Source organism: Sciurus carolinensis, chromosome 13, assembly GCF_902686445.1.
Source record: "Sciurus carolinensis chromosome 13, mSciCar1.2, whole genome shotgun sequence".
NCBI classification, from domain to species: domain Eukaryota; kingdom Metazoa; phylum Chordata; class Mammalia; order Rodentia; family Sciuridae; genus Sciurus; species Sciurus carolinensis.
This window is the reverse complement of record NC_062225.1, coordinates 21,560,974-21,579,571: the sequence shown is the minus strand read 5'-3', so window position 1 is coordinate 21,579,571 and position 18,598 is coordinate 21,560,974. Positions and strand designations below refer to the sequence as shown.

Genomic DNA, 18,598 nt, shown 5'->3' with positions numbered 1-18,598 from the left:
GGTGGTCAGTACCACCCAGTGATGGGACCCTTGGGTGCAAACCTTAGTGTCCTGCCTGGGAATGCAGAATAGATCAGTGGAAGGGCTAAGACAGCAGGGTGCCAGATTCTTCCTTCACTGGAATTAGAGGGCAAGGCCGTAACAGGAGTGAGAGGTTGCCAGACTCTGTTCCCAGGCTTTACCCTGGAATCTCAGAGAAGCAGCACAGCACCAGAAACATGGTATTAGACTTTGTGGTGGTTGTTCATTTGTTGTTTTGTTTTGTTTTGTTTTTTAGTACCAGGGATTTAACCCAGGGGCTCTTAACCACTGAGCCACATCCCCAGCCTGTCTTTTTTTTTTTTATTTAGAGACAGAGTCTCACTAAGTTGCTTAATGCCTCTCTGAGTTGCTGAGGCTGGCTTTGAACTTGCACTCCTCCTGTCTCAGCCTTCTGAGCTGCTGGGATTGTGGTTATATTTTAATCAGTATTGAAGATGTCAGGGGTACTGCAGGTTTGCCTGCCACAGTTCAGGAGACTAACTGTTCCCTGTTCTCCCTGCCTTGGAGACAGGGAGCAAAGGCAAGGACTGATAGGAGGCCTTGACAGTGCCTGTTGCAGAGAAGTCCCTTTTGTTCTTGTGTTTAGCTGTTGACAGTTGGTACCATCTAGATATTTTGTTGAAGTCTACTAGTGTGTGCCTGGTGGGCAGTCATGTTTGTCTTTTGCATCTCCAGCTTCCAAAGGTCTGAGTGAAAAGTTGCCATGTACCTCCTGTTTCCCTGGCTAGTGTCATATCACAGAGCCTTGGTCACTCTGAGTTCCATGACTAGAACACTGAGTTCCTTGCTAGAACCAGCCACTGCAGTCCTGGTGGTAACCAGCACTCAGTTCTTTATTCTTCGGTTGACCAAAGAAAGAGCTGGTTGCTGCTCTGTGGGCAGGATTTCCATCAGGGGAGCAGGTGCCACTATGAGTACAAGCTAATGGGACACAGGAAAGGGCACAGATTAGATCTTATGTGGACCCTGGTGAGCCACAGCCACCCCAAATGTGGGTCTACTCGTTCATATGCAGAACAGAGGCAAGACCACGCGTACACTCCTCCTTTCCAGTTACATATAGGACATAAGCTGAAAGCAGTCCCTATCCTTAAGCAGCTTATGTTCTAAAAATAATCTTAACGAAAGTACTGTTCTGTAGAATAGCTCTCGTCAAACACATTGTAACCCTTTCATTATTCCCCCATTTTTAATTTTCATTTATCTGAGGAAATATGAAGATCATTACTGCAGATCATAGATGTGGGGAGGTCACCTAAATCACTCCTTGCCTTTTACCATTGAAGAAACCTTGCTACAGAAAGTCTGTGACTGTCCTGCTCAACTAATTAAGGGATCACACCAGAAAAAAGTCCAGGTTCTTCATTCCCATTTCTGGCTTTTTATTTGTTTTGTTGTCTTCTGCTGTGCAAGTTGCCCATGCACTTACAAAAGGGGAAGAAAGGTTAAAACTTAACGAGGGCATTCAGGTTGAAGTCACAGATGTCTCCTTTTTTTGTCAGAAGAGAGATTTTGATCTCATGAAGTAAATAGGATGAAGATACTCATCCCATTTTTAGAAGAACAGGTTTGAAGGCCAATTTTCCAAGTTTTCCAGTCGTAGTAAATTCTCTGCAGTGCCTCCATGCTGTACCTGTTTGGAAGAACATGATGAAGAAGTCAGTAGAAAGTGACTGTGACCTTTTAGTGAAAGCTATGAGCAGAGTTTGATAGTGACAGTTTTAGTGGCCCATAGATTGGGGAGTAAGTTTTAGCAGGTTCGAATTCTCAAAGAACTGAAATATTTGAAGATTATAAACAATGGTAACAAGTCTTTGGCTTACAAAATCTTCAGGGCTTTGCCAAAATGACATTACTATGCATTTCTCTGAAGTGTTTGGAAGATAGTACATGAACATCACTTGGAGGTCTACCTCACCACTGACCCCTTTCCTTATCTTTACCAAATATCTTACCCTATATCCAGCCTTACTCACCTCACTCCTGGACCATTTGCACCTGCTCTCATTTGAACCCAGGAGTGCTCTACCCCTGAGCTACATCCCTAGTACTCTCCACCTTTTAAATTTTTTGTTTGTTTGTTTTGAGACAGCATCTCACTAAATTATTTAGGGCCTCATTAAATTTTTGAGGCTGGCCTTGAACTTGGGATCCTCCTGTGTCAGTGGCTTTCCCAAGCCACTGCACCCAGCTTACTCTCTCTTACATTGACTAATTTGATTTCCTAAAATGGTTGTTTGTATGTACTGCTGACCTCTTAAAAATACTGAATGCCTCCTAAGTGACCCTCCTTACTTCCCTTTGTTTACTTCTCTGGTTCTTCTCTCCTTTTCAGTTTTCTCTTTTACCAATCTTAACTTTCCATGCTCCTTCCTTACATGATGCATATCAGTATGGTGGGAGAGAGTGTGGGCCCAGCAATCAGGCAGCCTGAGCCCAAATCATGCTGTACCAGCCTCGTAATCTCAGGCAAGTTGGGTCACTTCTCTAGCCTCCCTTTTCTTATCTGTTAAGGTGGACAATAAGACTTTGTAAGACTTGCATGAGCTACTATAGGTAAAAGTGCATAGGGGCACTGCCAGGTGTGGTGGCACATACCTGTAATCTCAGTGATTCAGAAGGCTGAAGCAGGAGAATCACAGGTTTGAGGCCAGCCCCAATAACTTAGCAAGATCCTGTGTCAAAATGAAAAATAAAAAGGCTAGGGATGTAGCTCAGTGGTAAAGTTGCCCCTGGGTTTAATTCCCAGTACCCCCACCAGATGTGCATGGGGCATTGTCTGGCTCATAGTACATCCTGTTAGCTGCTGAGATCATCATCATCATCATTGTCATTACTCCTGCCCCTCTACTCTGTTCCTGTAATCAGTTTTTCTTACCTGAGTACTTTACTTCTTCTGAGGCCCCACAGTACCTTATCTTCCTAGCCTCGACAGCACTGGCCTGTAATAGACCAGTCCCATGTTTTCAGTTTTGTTTTTATTTCCTTTGTTTTTTTTCAGTACCAAGGTTAAATACAATGGTAGTCCAGTGTCACTGACCTGTCTCCATGCCCCCGGTACCTCAAGCACACATCCATCTTGGGATCTTGGTGCTGACTGTTCTCTGCTCGGAATGTTCTTCCATCAGATGGTTCATGGCTGCTCCTTCCATATTCAGGTCTCTGCTCCCTCATCAGAGAGACCATCTCTAACTGCTATTTAAAGTAACATACTTCTTCACTTTACGTATATTTAGCCTGCTAGAATTTTTAAATAACATTTACCACCACCAGACAATTATAATTAATTTCTTATCCCCAGATGGACTTTAAACTCCATAAGAGGTTGGGCTTTGTTTTGTTCACAGCCTTTTCCCTAGAACTTAGAAAAGTACTTGGCATGCAGTAGAAATTCAAATACTTTTTTTTCATAAATGAATGGTAGTGATGTCTTATATTTGTGGAAGGTTTACGGTTTGCTTTCACATATACTTACTTGCTTTGTAACAGCAAATATTATCAGCTTCACATTGCAGATGAAAACATGCTAAAAAAGGCCTAAAGATTTGATCAAGGTCAACCTCAAAAATAGTCCTTGAGGTATTTTTCCCCCCAATCCCAGTGTTGCTACCAGTTACCATGCTCTCTGTGGAGTATTCTGGTGTGATAGTGCTTGGCCTTGGAGGTTCTCACAGGACCACAAGTCAAAGGACACACTTGAGAGTGGGTAGAGCATGCACCAGTTGCTAAGGTGGCCACTGCCAAGAGATTTCACCTTCATAATCTCATTTAATCCTCCCCACAAATGTGCAAAACAGCCATAGCAGGGATTACAGTCCTTATCAGGACAACAGTCTGCCTCCTTTTTATTCTGTCTTTGTCTTGTTAGTCCTCCTACCTCCCCCAACAGCAGTTTTGGTCCCTCCAGCTGCCTTCTTTGTGATTTTCCATGAATTAATTTTCCAGTTTTCTAGATGTACAGCCCAGCATTAAAAGCATAGAAGCTGACTCAGAAAGGGAGTACACACACAGAGTGGGGGAAGCTTGGTTTCACATGAGCTGTAAGGTTCATAAGGCCCAAGGGGAAGATTGTTGCTGAATGATGCTGAGTAAGTGATGTTATCAGCAACATTTAAGTGTCCATGGTGTATGGACAGTACTGGACGAGGCACTGTGGAGGATTTGTAGGTATAGTACAATGCCCTGGCTTTAAAGGTTTTGTGTTCTATTGGGGAAAGTAAGCATAAATGTGTTAGAAATTAAATACCAGTCCACAAAAGAATTCTAAATGATTATTGAGTTTACATTACAGACCAAAGTTGGCAAACTTCTGCAGAGGCCAGAAAGTAAATATTTCAGACTTATCAGTCATACAGTCTCTGTTGCAAGTGTTAAACTCTGCTGTCAGACAAAACCAGTCATGGACTACAGAATAAGTAACCAATGGGCATAGCTTGCTTTGTCCCAAAGGCCTTTCTGATACCTCCTGTCTACTTTAAGTTCTGTAGATTTTTTAGGGAGGTTATGGAAGGTTTTTCTGAGAAGTCTTAACTTGAGCAAGGTCTTTAGAAATGTCTGGAATTTGAATGATGAAGAGAAAGCAATTAAATAAAAGAACAAAATAGGTAATATAAGGAATCCTTGGGAGACTTTGAGTGAGTCTGGTTAGTATTTAGACACTTGGCTCCACATTGACTAGATTCTATGGTGGGAGCATTTCTGGACACAAAGAATTAAGAAAACCCTGCTCTTAAGCCCCGTGCAATGTACTGGGCAGGTGTAAAGTCATCACAACCCCTACCATAGTTGGAGAGTCAAGTTAGGACCTTGAGTAATTGCTCTTCTTCTGACCTGCTGCCTGCCCTGAAAGAAAGGTAATTGTCCATGTCACAGTTAGTTTGCTTAGAGTCACTTCCCAGCTCTACCACCTATTTGCTGCATGATATTTAGAAGTGACTTAATCACTCTGAGTCTCATTTTCTCCATCTACAAGATGGGGATAATAATGTCATTATGAGGATTTAGTGGAATAATCCATGTGCCAAATACAGTAGTACTGGCAATTCTAAAAACTCATTAAATGATTAGTATTATTTTATAACTTCTAAATTAAATTGAAAACATTATTGTTTTGTTGGAACTATTTTAGGTTCCTAAAATAAGTACATGCTCAGGGTAGCCTGTTTCTTTTTGTGTAAATAGAATAAACAGATGAGCTTTATAAAAAGCTGTAGACAGCGGAAATATTTGTCTGCCTCCATCTTAATTCAAGGGAACAAGTATGTCCCAGTTATTCTTAATTTATAGTTATGTGAGTAAGAATTCATTATCATAAGAACTTATCTGCAGAGCATTGTTCACTGCTTCTGTGGCTAATGCCAAGATCAAAATTTTAGAATCAAGCAACTCTAGGTTAGTAACTCTAGATTAGTAATGTTCCCAGGTGCACCAGCCCTGTCTTTCCAGTCCTCTCTGGCAGAATAGTATACCTTAAACCCAGGGGTCTCAAAGACTTCTTACAGATAAAAGTTCTAAGGATATAAGTTAACAACAGAAAACTGCACATAACAGTAATTCCATGAATGAAGTTCAGTAGGAATAAGAAACAATAAATTGCAGAATCAGTTTGCAACGAAGACTTCAAATAATTGAAATTAACAGATATAGACTAAAACGTGTACTTAATTTAATGTTTACAAGAATTAAAAGAAAATTGAGGTAAAAGTGTAAGATTACCATAATTGCCTAGCTATTTTAAAAGAACTAGTAGTAGTGGTAGGGACTGGGTTTTTCATGACTCCTACTTCTAACAGACCAGGGTGTTCACAGCACTAGTGCACACGTGTGCGTGCACACATACATACACATGTTACGTGTAATTCTGATTTTTTTTTTTTTGCTTAACAATTCCCTGCTTTTATTTTAGTTGATAGGTAATTAATATTTGTCAAATTGTACATTTTATTATCCAGTATTATGCTAAAAATTCTGATGTGTATCTTTTATTTCTTGACATACATACACACAAAAAGATAAAAAGTGTATTCACTTAGAAAAGTTGACTCCAACCAAAAATGCAAAACAGGTTTCAGTGAGCTTAAATTCCTGGTACACTACTCCTAACCCTAAGGTAGAAGTAATGCATTTTCCACTTAACATGCCCACATTTCTGACACAAGCTAAGTGGATGGAAGAAAACTGAATAGTCCCAAGTAAATATGGGAAGCCACAGCAGAGAAACCTCAGATTTCTCGGAAACAGTATTAAATGGGAAGCCTATAAACCTACCTGGATAGTGCTTTTCTGTAGGTTTCTCAGATTGAGTCCAAACCTTACAAAGCACCTTCAAGGACTGGACTACCCAGTAACAGGTATGACAGTAAGTCCAGTAGGGTGGATATAAGAACCTTGTGAATAATGGTAAAAGAATATCAAGGACCAGATGCTGAGACATCCCCTCGTGTCCCACAGGTGGAATAAATAGTTGAACTCTAGGTAGTTTTCCGCTTCTTGGCAGAGGGTCGCTCAAACACATCTCGTACTCCAGCTGCCTTCTGTTTAAAGAATTTTGTGTTCTGGGCACTCTCTTGGCCCCATGCTGAGTCGAAGGAGGTAGTATCTTGATCCACAAGGTGGGTGTATTTGGTTCGACCAGAACGTCCGAAGTTCTTGACCTGCATGACTTTAGGAAGAATTGTTTTGTTGAAATGATCCTCCAAGGTAGGTGCACTAAAATCTCTCTTGTGTACTTCCTCATCCTCATCCATGAAGAAGGCACCCCGGTGATAGTACTTCTGTAAAAACTTGTATTTGCCCTTGACAGCTTTGTTGGTGATGACTTTGCCATTTGCCCGAAGCTCAGCTTGCCTCTCTTCCTCAGTCAGGTTTCGCATGCGTTCAATTTCTGCTTTCTCCTTTTCGAGCGATTCTCGGTCCTCTCTATCCCTCTTGATTCTTTTTAGCTCTCGAACTTTCCATGCCTCATATTCCTCTTCATCATTTTCATCATCAGTATTGAGTGCATCCAGTGCAGCCAGAGAACGCTTGTTCTCCTCCAATTCTTTCTTTGTCTCCTCTTCTACAATCTTCAGTGTGTACTTTCGCCTCTCTTCAGCCATGCACTTTGCTTCCTGCTCTAGCTCTTTCTGTTTCAATGCTTCAGCCTCACGTTCTTGAACTGTCACTCGATCCTTCTTTCAAAATGAAGACTGGCTTAAGGCGAGGCTCCATTTCATCTTCACTGTCTGTGTACTCTTCATACTCAGACTCTGATTCGGACTCCTCCCCAGAACGTCCTTCATCTTCCACCTCCATGACTTCCATCTCTTCATTTTTTCTCTCCTGCGCTCGTTGACGCATCATACCACGGCGCCGCTCTATTTCCTCATCATCAATTTCTTCCTCCTCTTCTTCACTGCTGTCTTCTCGTTCCATGCGCCAAGCATCTCCTTCTACTTCTGAGTCACTTTCTCCTACCACTTCAGGTTCTACTATTTTCCTATGTCGGGCCAATCTCTCTTCGACATCTTCACTAATACGATTCTGTAAACGACGCAGCCAGGGATCACTAGATGAATCCTCCTCCTGTTCCTCCGGTTCTGCTTCTTGTTCTTTGGCTTTCTTAATGAATTGAAATTCTTCATCCTCCTCATCTGAAGACTCCATAGGAGCATAGTCTGGTCTCTTTCCAGATACATATCGCTTTACCTTTACCTTCTCCATTGAAATCTCACCTTTCTCATTGCGAACTGGGCCCCAGCTGTAGACTGAATGGGCGGTTGCTTCATGAGTGCGCTTGGGACCGACATGTTGACTGCAGCGTTAGTGATTCTCGAAACCTGACTGATTCCAAACAGCGAATACTAACAACAACGAACACCTAAACTACTTTCCAACTAGGTACGCCCGGCATGGCAGTACCCTGATTTTTTACTTAATTCCATTCGACAAACATTTTCTATACCAAGCGCTATGGTAGGTACTGGGTAGAGAACACTACAAATATGATTAAGAGATGATGCTTGTCTTTAAGGAGCTTATAGTCTACTCTTACCTTTGTTTTCCAAAGGTGATCAGTCTTTTGGAAGGCTGAAGACAAAAGACAATGGAGACTACAGTCTTATTGGCCTAACAAGATTTTTTGGCTGCCATTTTACTGCCCACGCATAGGCAGGTCTGTCCTCCAGCATACTAGTCAGCTCAGTTTCCCTACACCAGGAATTAATCTTGAGAACACAGTGCCCTCTATTTTGGAATTGTTTTCACAGAAAGAGGGCTTTGATACCAGAGATTTTTCTAGGTTTTGGTCCTTATAAGCTCCCTGCTACTTAGAACTCCTTACTACCCAAATATTTCACTTACAGAAAAACAAAACAAATAAACAAAACAACAGGAGGGAAATATTTTAACAGGAAACTGCCCATTTACCTCCAGACATTTTATTACTTTGAGAAGTAATGAAAATATAAAAAATATTAAAGCTGAAAATCCTAACCTAGTAAAGACATTGATTGATTTATTTTTTAAAACATTGTTAAATGTACTAAAAGTTCCAAGTGAAGTAATTGACATCGTAGGAGAATGAAGTACTGTAGGAAAATGAGGAAGGACTGACATTTGTGTGAATGGGGGGAAAATTCAAAAATGAAATAATCTTTGAATCTGGGTTTGCAAGACAACTGATAATTTGGCAATTGGATAGGGAAGTGGAGAATCATGGAGAACATTCTAGAATAAAAGAAGAATAAGAACTCAAAAGTATGAGATCTCTTCAGATCAGAGAAATATGACTGGAAATCTGGAAAAATGGAACTCTGACTTCCCTCATTGTGGAGTTCCCTCTTCATCCTTTCTGTCCTCATTTCACCCTGTTCCTGTGCCTGTCCTTTTGTTCCACTTGGGATGGCCCCTGTTGAGATTCTCAGTGGGGAATAACTTACCTGTGCACACTCACAAGGTTGCCAGAAATAAAACATTTTATTTATGTGACTGTAAAACCATATTTTCACATGCATTACTAAACAATATCTTGAAATGGGTACTTCGGTGCTTGTTTTTCAGGTTGAAAATATCCTCTTGCATGACCGAGGTCACTATGTCCTGTGTGATTTTGGCAGTGCCACCAACAAATTTCAGAATCCACAAACTGAGGGAGTTAATGCAGTAGAAGATGAGATTAAGAAGTAAGCTTTTTCTTCTTTCTTGGAAGTTTGTCCATTATCAGATGAGTAACTTTAACTTACAGCTTGTGAATGTGATGGTCAGAATGGGAAGAAAATGGTACCAGTCAGTTATCCTTCATCTCAGAGTATCCTGTTCACAGTTGGGTGGTTTGATTTTAAGTGAAGGATGAGAAGAGTTCACAGGCATGGATCAGCAGAGTGAAATGAAGGAATCTCATAACACTTTTCAATGGTCTTATGATCATTGTATACAGGTATTTTTATTTATGACATCACACGCCCATAAAAAGGTAAGTGATGCCATGAAAGTACTGTGATGTTTCCAAGTGTTATCACAGCTAATATGACATTGTTATACAGATGTGCTTTTTTACTGAACCCTGCTTCCTTCCTGCTTATGAGGAGCTCATCCACAGCCCAGTGGAATTAATGATGGTGGGTCTATTGAAGTCTCTGCAGACCCTGAATCACTGACTTCCCTGAGAAATAGCTTTAGATTTGTGGGTACAGTTACAGCCTGACTCATTTCCCCTCCTGTCTAAAGTGTTGGGTTTTTCACAGGCAACAGCACTCCTTGTTGCCACTAATAAATCAGTGGTCTAGCATGCATGCCTAGATCAGAACCTCACTCCCCTTTCATACATCACCCCAGGCAACCAGGCCTGAGACAAGACAATTTCTGGTCCAAGGCCCTAATGGACACCTAAGCCAGTCCCATCTGGGATCTAGAGATTGGAGCAGCACAAATCACATACATGGTAACACCACAACATTCACTGTGAGGGTGTGCTTATGTTACTCTTAAACCAGAGATAACACTGTTACTTCAGCCTTGTTCCAGGAACAAAGATCAAGGGCCCTTGACCCTATCCACCCCACCCCCTACTGGGGCCCACTTTCTGCTGGTCTCCGGAATATCCCAGTCAGTGCTGCATATGTTGAATCATATTTAAAGGGTTTTCTATTTTTAAAGAACAAATAAACAAAATACAGTACCAGACAACAGTATCAGATTTATAGGAGATTATTTTGTCATTTGAGGATGCAAATACTTTTAGGACTTACCTAGTGCACTTGTTTCTGTAGCCCCCTTATGTTCTTAGATTAGAAGGTCTGCTGTTCAGGCCACAGTGTGATGATGATATTATACCAAGGACAGCCTTTCATTTTATCTGCACCGATATTTCATAATCTCTCCTGCAGATTGCTCCCAGGGAATTGGGTTCTCTTAATGTAAAAAAAAATTCTGCTCCTGGTTTATAATTTTAGCATTGATATATTTAACAAAAAATGAATCTCTTGATTGTAGATACACAACGCTGTCCTATCGAGCACCAGAAATGGTCAACTTGTACAGTGGCAAAATCATCACTACGAAGGCAGACATTTGGGTAGGTGTCAACTAACCTATCCACACCCCAGATATCAGTGGTCATTGACTGTAAACTCCCAAGTTTAATGCAGACAGTGCTATAGCACGGTAGCACATGTACCGTACCATCGTCTACTTCTCCCTCGGGGCTGTTCTTGATGTGAGGGGACCAGCCACTGCTTCTTGGAACATGAAAAGAAAATGACTTTAGAGCACTTTGAAAATTATTCAGGTGGTTTTACTTTCTGGTTCTTAAGAGCAAAATAGGTAAAATACCTGTTCTTCACTGGAGCAGAATTTGGTAATACTGTTAGAAATAATATAATTTGGCTGCTAAATAGTCACATTGAGTTCTAAATTCAATTTTCTAATAGATTAATAATATATAGTTTTTATAGGTGCTAGTAAATACAGATGGTGCCAGTAATCTTTGCTTAGATCCACTTGCAATTATGGTAAATAAACTACTAATAGCAGTCTGCTTTCTTTATTTCTTTTAGGCCCTTGGATGTTTGTTGTATAAATTATGCTACTTCACTTTGCCATTTGGGGAAAGTCAGGTGGCAATTTGTGATGGAAGCTTCACAATTCCTGATAACTCTCGATATTCTCAAGACATGCACTGCCTTATTAGTAAGTATTCCAAGTTTTTGGTTTCACATTTTTACCTCCAATCACTAGAATAAATTGGAAGATAAAGAGATTGGATTCTAGGAGTGAAGAATTGGATGTAAAGATTTTTTTTAAATCAACTAATAATAACTGGGAATGCACGGATAGTTTCACAGTGTCTTGTTAGAGTGGTGGGTCTTTTTGCTAGAAATCTAAGCTCTGTTTCACACCTGAGCCAGCCACAAGCAGAAATCCTAATTGTACTTTGAGCAGTACACTACTGCTATGTCCTGTTGCAGTCTGTATAAAAGCTTTGGTTCCAAAGGAATCCAGCTGACTCATATCAAATGATAAGAAATTCATCTTTGCAAAACTGGAAGCAACTCAAATGAAAATGATTGCAGTGCATCGGCTGGAATGAATACATAATTAAGACTATATAACTCCATGGAACTAGATTTTTTTCTTTCATTTTAGGTTAATCACTGGATTTTTATAACAAGCATCTAAACTCAATGCTTTGTTTAAAATAGTCTTAAGATTCCCTACTTTTTTGTATCATCATAGCAAGCATATGTACTAACATCCATTAACCAGATGGTAGAATAAATATCTTTGCATAAGACCCTGTGCTAAAATGCTAAAGAATTAGAGATTTTTATCATCTTTCCACATTGGTCCAGGCATTTAGCATCTGAGTTTTAACCGTTAAGAACCATAAATCCTGAACAACTCAAACTGGGTCTTGGGTAGAGTACACTGGAAAAAACTGAATCAGCAACAAAGGTGGAGCATCTGACATGTGTTGAGAGCCTGCTTGTACCTTTTCTAATTCTTATAACCCTGTATATTTTAAATATAATTATCCCCAATATGCACATGAGGAAACTGAAGCCACAAAAGCATAGGTGACTTGTTCATGTTCACATAGTTACAGCATTTAAGTGACTCTACATTTCATTGTGCCAATTTTATTAATCAACCTCTTTCATTTATTAATGGGGAGGTGTTTAAAGGAATGAAATGTGGCATTTAATGATGGCTGGATTGTTTTCAGATGTAAAGCATTATATCTAAACTGAAATTGCAGCTATGTAAATAAGATCAGAAGGAAATATGAGAAAATAAGCCAAATTTGATACTATAGGTAGCATTTTTTTCTTTTTAATATTTGTTCATTAGATTCATTTTTTAAAAATTTTTTTTATTCTACCTGACAGACAGTAGAATGTATTAAATTCATTTTGGAAAAAACAATTCTTTAAGAATGTTTATAGCACTGACATCTTTCCTGAACTCTTATTTCAGTTTGCAGACTATTTGAAGATTCCATTATGACCCTGCAATCACAGGATTAAAATTCGATTTGTTCAAAGGGAGATCAGTAGACTAGAGAAAAGGAACCAGGGGGATGACAGAAGGGAGGGAAAAGGGAAATGGAAGGGAATGACATTGACCAAATTATATTGTTAAATTGTGTGCACATATGAATATGTAACAGTGAATCCCACCATTGTGTATAATTTGACTGCACCTACAATGGAAGAAAATAAAAATTCTCCTGTGGAAAAAATAAAGTTTATTTATTATCCTTGCTCCACCCCTTATTTTGTTCCCCTGGCATTGAACCCAGGGCCACTTAACCCCAGCCCTTTGTGTATTTTATTTAGAGACAGGGTCTCACTGAGGTGCTTAGTGCCTTGCTTTTGCTGAAGCTGACTTTGAACTCGTAATCCTTCTGTCTCAGTCTCCTGAGCCATTGTGATTACAGGTACATGCCATTGCACCTGGCTCCTCCCTTTCTTTTTACCCCCAGTACAAGAGTCCCCTTTTTTTCAGTTTCTCTTGTTGGTATTGCCATTCAAACCTGGATGGGTGAACTTTAAGATATTCTTTGGATCTGGCTAGCAATCAAAAGAGCAGAATTGATTATTTCCTGTGCTGCATCGTTTTTTTTTTTTTTTTTTTTTTTTTGAGTTGCCACTCTTTTCATTGATTCTCTTACTCTCATTTCTGTTACCACAATGTATACAGACCTGTCAGCTTCAACCTGTTCTGGTATATTGGCCACCAGCTTCTCTCCTCATTCTTTACCCTTGCCACCCTCTCATGCCTTATTCAGTAAATTTGAGTTGCTTGCCAGTGGTCCCATAGAGGGGCCCAAGTGCTTAGCATGGCATTTAAGATCTTTATGTTCTCGTTTGTCCCACCCACGAAGCCATCTCTTTACCCCATCTTTTGGCTCCTGTTCCCATGTAGCAGAGCATCATCCTCTTGCCTTTCTCCAGGTTTGCCTTTGTTCACACTGTTCTTTCACCTGGACTGTCTTTTTTTTCTCTGCTTTCCCCCGACTGTGTTCTGTTCTGCCTCTTCTGCTCCACCTTCCAAGGCGTGACCTCACTGATTTTTTTTTTTCAGAACTTAGCATTCAAACCATTCATTATTACTTAAGCAGGAAGTGCCTTGCACTCATGTTGGTATATTTACTTGTGTGTCTGTGTCTTCTCAAAGACTTTTCCTGAGGGCTTTCACAGTTTCAGAGAGGGGCAGAAACTTAAAGGACCTGGAAATAGAAAGGTGATCTATTGATCACAAAGTAGATCTATATATATGTTACTTTATAATTTCTCTTAAATTGGAAACCACTTATTATCACCAGCAAAAGACTAGTTAGTGAATTCATGATGTTTGGGTTTGGATTATAAGTATCAAGAATAATCTTTGTTTAACAAGAGGCTGTGAACCAAGCAAGCCAGAAACTCGACCACATAATCTCCTGGGTATTACAGGCATGAAGGTGGTAACTTTCAGATTCAGAGCTTGCACCCTTCTTGTGCATGGCACAGGATATGAACTTCAGGTAGCTTGTTATAATTCCAGGAGTTTATTTTCTTGTGGATAGTCAATATTTTAGGAAAGTTAGTTTCCCTTTCTAGGAAAAATTATACTATTTGACTTTTATGAGATATAAAAATCAAAACTTTGGTAGTAGAAAAGTTATGCTCCCTAGGTAATGTAATAACTGTTAGGATATTATTAAATGAGTTCACATATGTTTGTCACAGGGTATATGTTGGAACCAGACCCTGACAAAAGACCGGATATTTACCAGGTTTCCTACTTCTCATTCAAACTTCTCAAGAAAGAATGCCCAATTCCAAATGTACAGGTATGTGAATGGTACTTGTTAACAGCAGTAAACATTATCATGTTGTCATTTGAGTTCTGGGGTGTTAATCAGTCTCTTCAGTGAATGTAGATACCCCTTGCTTTATCTACTAGGAAGCATTCAAACAAAGCTAACCATGAATCAGTATAAAGGGAATCCAGAATAAAGGGAATCCAGTTTTCCCATTGAATTTAATTATAAAACTGAGGCAGTTACTCTCAACAACAGGAGCAACAAAAAATGCCCTAGGGATTGAATTGAATGCTTGGGTGAAGAGTGGCCATCTTGCTGTCTTGTGACTTGCACACAGCTGCCTTCCTGGGGGAGCCCTGGACTCGTCCCACCAGCCCATCTCCACTGCTCTCCCTCCTTACAGCAGTGCTTTCTTGATTCACCTCCACCATTGACCATGTGTAATTCACACTTGGACCACACACATCAGACCATGTGAATGTTTTCTACACCACGTATTCTTAAAGTCTACACTCCTGGTTTCCAGTGTAAAATGCTTTGCAAACGCCCTTTTTACAATTTCAGCTTTTTTGTTGTTACTGTTTGCTTTTGCCATGATGGGGTGGAACCCAGAGCCTCATGCGTCCTTGGCAGGGGCCCTACCGCTGAACTACATCTCCATTCCCAATTTTGGCATATTTTTCATGACATAATCTAATCCCTTGAATATTTTACTAATGGATGCTATAATATGTACTTTTTTTTTTTTTTGGTACCAGGAATTGAACCCAGGGATGCTTAACCACTGAGCAACATCACCAGCCCTTTTTTATTTTTTATTGCGAGACAGGGTTTCGCTAAGTTGCCTAGGGCCTTGCTCAGTTGCTGAGGCTGGCTTTGAACTTGTGCCTCAGCCTCAGCCTCAACCGCTGGGATGGATAGGGTATGTGCTACTGCACCTGGCAATAAATAGATTCTAATCTGAAATTTTTATGAAGCTTTCTCCAGTAATAAATGTTTTGATGCCACTGTTAAGGATTGAGGGTACTGATAAATAATACTCCTCTTTTCACTGCCACATTTGGCATCAGCTGTGAGACTGATTCAGATGGCACTTGGAATATTGACTTTGTTGATAAAAAGGTCGGGTTGGAAGACATAACTTGTCCTGTCAGACTTCCTAATTTTAAATCCACCTGACTGAGATGGAAATGCCTGATTCTTAAGGATCAGCCTTTTCCAGAAAGAAAGGAAGGTAAGGATGAACCAGATGAGCCCACTTCTTCTGCCAATCTTATCAAATGTGCTGCTCCTCTTTCTTGGGAGAGGAATGCTTAAAGCATAGAGGAGAGGCTAGAAGTTTTCTAGGGGAAATCCTCCCTCGTGGAAACACAAGGAAATGAGAGGACCCTCCTAGAAAGCCAGTGTTAGAGCTCACGTTCTGTTTGTCATTTTTCCAAGATGGAAACAGGGAATGTGGTACATTAACTTTATGTGACCATGTTTTCTTTTGTAGTCCCACTCTCCCCTTTTTCAGTAAATAATGTGAAATATAATTGAAAGCTTTAAGATTGTAACTAGTTATAAAAAGTAAGCTTCATCAGACTCATTTCTTTTGGCACTTGCTCAGGAGTAGCAAGCACTTGCTTTGTGATTCAACACTCCCTCAAAGAGCAGTGCTGGATGGTGCAGAATCCAAGCCAGGGGAATAGTGCTCTGCTTGTGGAGTGAGTAGCGCCTCCCATTTTGGGAAGGGGCACTCACTCAGCAAACAATCATACAGGGTGACTGCGATTTTCTCTCAACATTCTGACTGGAAGGTGGAGTACACCCTACTTGGCACCTGAGTTGACTCTGATTTCTCTCAGATATCACATCACTTCTAAGCTATACAGTAGCGGGAACCAAGATCAAGCCTCAGTGAGCCTTGCCTGGTGTAGAAGGGGAAAGAGTCCAGGAGTGTGTGCTTGTACTCACCTCTTCTCAGGCACCTGCTTTCACGGTGTCTTGAGTCTGGTATGCATTTTATTAACTTCCCTCTAACAGGGAGAAAAGTACCTGAAAGCCACACCTAAACACCCCCAAAAGTAATGCTTTTTCATCAGGTTGGTTTTTCTTCTACAGAGAAATCTGTGAAGCCTTTTTTTTTTTTTTTTTCCTTTCATTCTTTAGAATTCTCCTATTCCTGCAAAACTTCCTGAACCAGTGAAAGCCAGTGAGGCAGCTGCAAAAAAGACCCAGCCAAAGGCCAGGTAAGAAGTGCCTTCATGAGCATCCTGCTGGGGCACCACAGAAGAGATTGCCTATGTTTCTTAATTCTCATTTTGCCATGACCAGAGACAGCACAGATCGATAGATTGGAAACCAAGTCCTGTCTCCCCTAGGCAGAAACTATTCTTCAGGAATGCCAGGAGGCATATAATAAAATAGCGTGATATACATTTGAAAGAGAATCAAAGACCCTACAGCTGTTCTTTTGCATGGGAATAGGTACAGGGATATTCAGAGATGAGGCAAGGGCAGACTTTAAGTGTTGCTGGCCAGGAGTGTCCTAACATGCATCCTGGCCTGCGGTTAGCCATGTTCACCACCCTAGTTGTCTGCCTTCCTTTTCTTTTTACTTTTGTGGCTCTAGCCACATTAGGAAAGTGCAGAATAATCACATTCTACGCCACCTTCAGTCTTCCGGGAAGCAAATGCCAAGAGACCGTTATATACACAAAGATGCAAAGACGCAGAGACAGGGTTAGGAAAATACCTCAGGGAGAGAAAACAGAAAAGGAGCCAGAAAGACTGGGAGGACCGTCAGAAGTTACAAGTCCGACCCAAAGAGAGAAAGGAGAAAGGAGAGAGTGACCCAGACCTCCACACAATTTAAGGAAAGCTTACCAAAGATATCGAGGAGGAGCCTTCACACCAGAGTCATCCAGCAGAGGGGTCTCCTTCCAGATTAGAGATGGAGTGTTAGGGCTGGGCGCAGACTGTGGGAAGCGTGGCCTTGGGGTAAACCCAGAGCACAGCAGCTGGCATTGGTCTTCTACACCCCTGTAGCCAAAAGTCTGCCAGACACTGCTTTATGGTTATCACATCTTCCAGATGACAAATTCTGGGGTGGCCAGGGACATGTTTATGCTCCTCCTTTTTCTGCCCCTCCTCCTGGGACAAGGAAATATTTAGTAGCAAACAGTGTCAATAAAGGACCCTAGATGGTAATATGTGGATTTTAATAGAATAGAAAAGTAACTTGTGTTTTTAAAATATCTTGAATATTTACAGAATGCCTACTGTGTGGGTAGAATTATTCCAGGTGCAGTTCTAAAGTAATGAGACTTTGTTTTTTAACAAACTTAGCAAACTTGCCTAACAAACAAGTAAACCTTGTTACTTTGTAATTTGTCAAGTTCTGACAGTAATTATTGCCATGCTCACCTCTTTGGGATTTGTTTTGGGAGCTGATTTGATCAACTCAATCTTCTAGGTTTATAATAATCATGTACAAAACCAAACATGACATGTACAAAGGCAGAGCAAGATCCCTTTCTGTATGCCTTCAAAGCACACACAGAGATGGCCATGCAGCTGACATTTGGGGCCCTCTGCAGTTTATAAAGCAATTTCATATTTATTGATCCACATGCATGTTTCTCCATTTTACATATAAATGACCTAAGGCTGAAAGAGCCTAAATGACATGTCAAACATCACACAAGTTAGTGGGGAGCTAGAACTCAAATGTTGTTTTGTTGACTCTAAATCCCATGTGTTTCTACGATATTCCCCTCAGGAAGCCAATGTGAAGAGTTTTGCATTTGGATTTCTACTGAAGTCTGTTTACCTCCCTTACCCTGGACTTTTTCTCTTACACCTTTCTCCTATCCTCCAAAATCTGTTGCATTTTCCCTCCCACCTCCTTTACCCAGGTTACAGCCACCCCAGATGGGATAGCTTATATGTTATCAGTTCTCTGCCCAGCACAAGAGCATCTAATAGGATGTCAACAAGGAACAGGAGGGCCATACCTTAGAGTTACATCATGCGGAAGGACAGAGGGCTAGATCCTTTGCTTCCTGCTTTGCATTTCATGGAGGTTGTGCCAGACATGTTTTAGAAATATTCATGAAGCTTTGTTTATTTTGGCCTTAGCCTCATTTTTACTCCCTAAGTGCAATTTTCAAAGGCCAGTGGACTCTGATCTGAGTTAGGTCATAGTTAACTGTTTGAACTATTGTAAATGAATGATGGCTTTCAACACTATCACAAGGAATAAGTGTGCCAGGTGGCAGTCTTCCC

At 40.6% G+C, this 18,598-nt stretch overlaps 1 protein-coding gene, 1 long non-coding RNA gene and 1 pseudogene across 23 annotated transcripts in view; 1 reads left to right on the top strand and 2 right to left on the bottom strand.

Moving 5' to 3' along the window:
• The window catches only part of Aak1 (AP2 associated kinase 1), a 188,358-nt gene that overhangs the window by 114,778 nt on the left and 54,982 nt on the right, over positions 1–18,598 (top strand). For all 21 annotated transcript variants that reach the window (XM_047523360.1, XM_047523359.1, XM_047523358.1 and 18 more), the window contains exons 6-10: positions 9,082–9,203; positions 10,513–10,594; positions 11,076–11,208; positions 14,253–14,356; positions 16,481–16,560. In XM_047523360.1, the coding sequence (XP_047379316.1) occupies positions 9,082–9,203; positions 10,513–10,594; positions 11,076–11,208; positions 14,253–14,356; positions 16,481–16,560 (521 nt within the window). The remainder of the gene's footprint in view (positions 1–9,081; positions 9,204–10,512; positions 10,595–11,075; positions 11,209–14,252; positions 14,357–16,480; positions 16,561–18,598) is intronic.
• LOC124963599 (uncharacterized) lies at positions 1,452–18,391 on the bottom strand. 2 transcript variants are annotated; one of them, XR_007104757.1, is made up of 3 exons: positions 18,328–18,391; positions 17,198–17,464; positions 1,452–1,675 (listed from the first exon to the last, which is right to left on the bottom strand). It is a non-coding gene; the product is annotated as an uncharacterized LOC124963599 (long non-coding RNA). The 2 variants fall into 2 exon arrangements; XR_007104756.1 differs by lacking the exon at positions 1,452–1,675 and adding an exon at positions 2,663–2,717.
• On the bottom strand, positions 6,464–7,829 carry LOC124963597 (microfibrillar-associated protein 1-like; annotated as a pseudogene).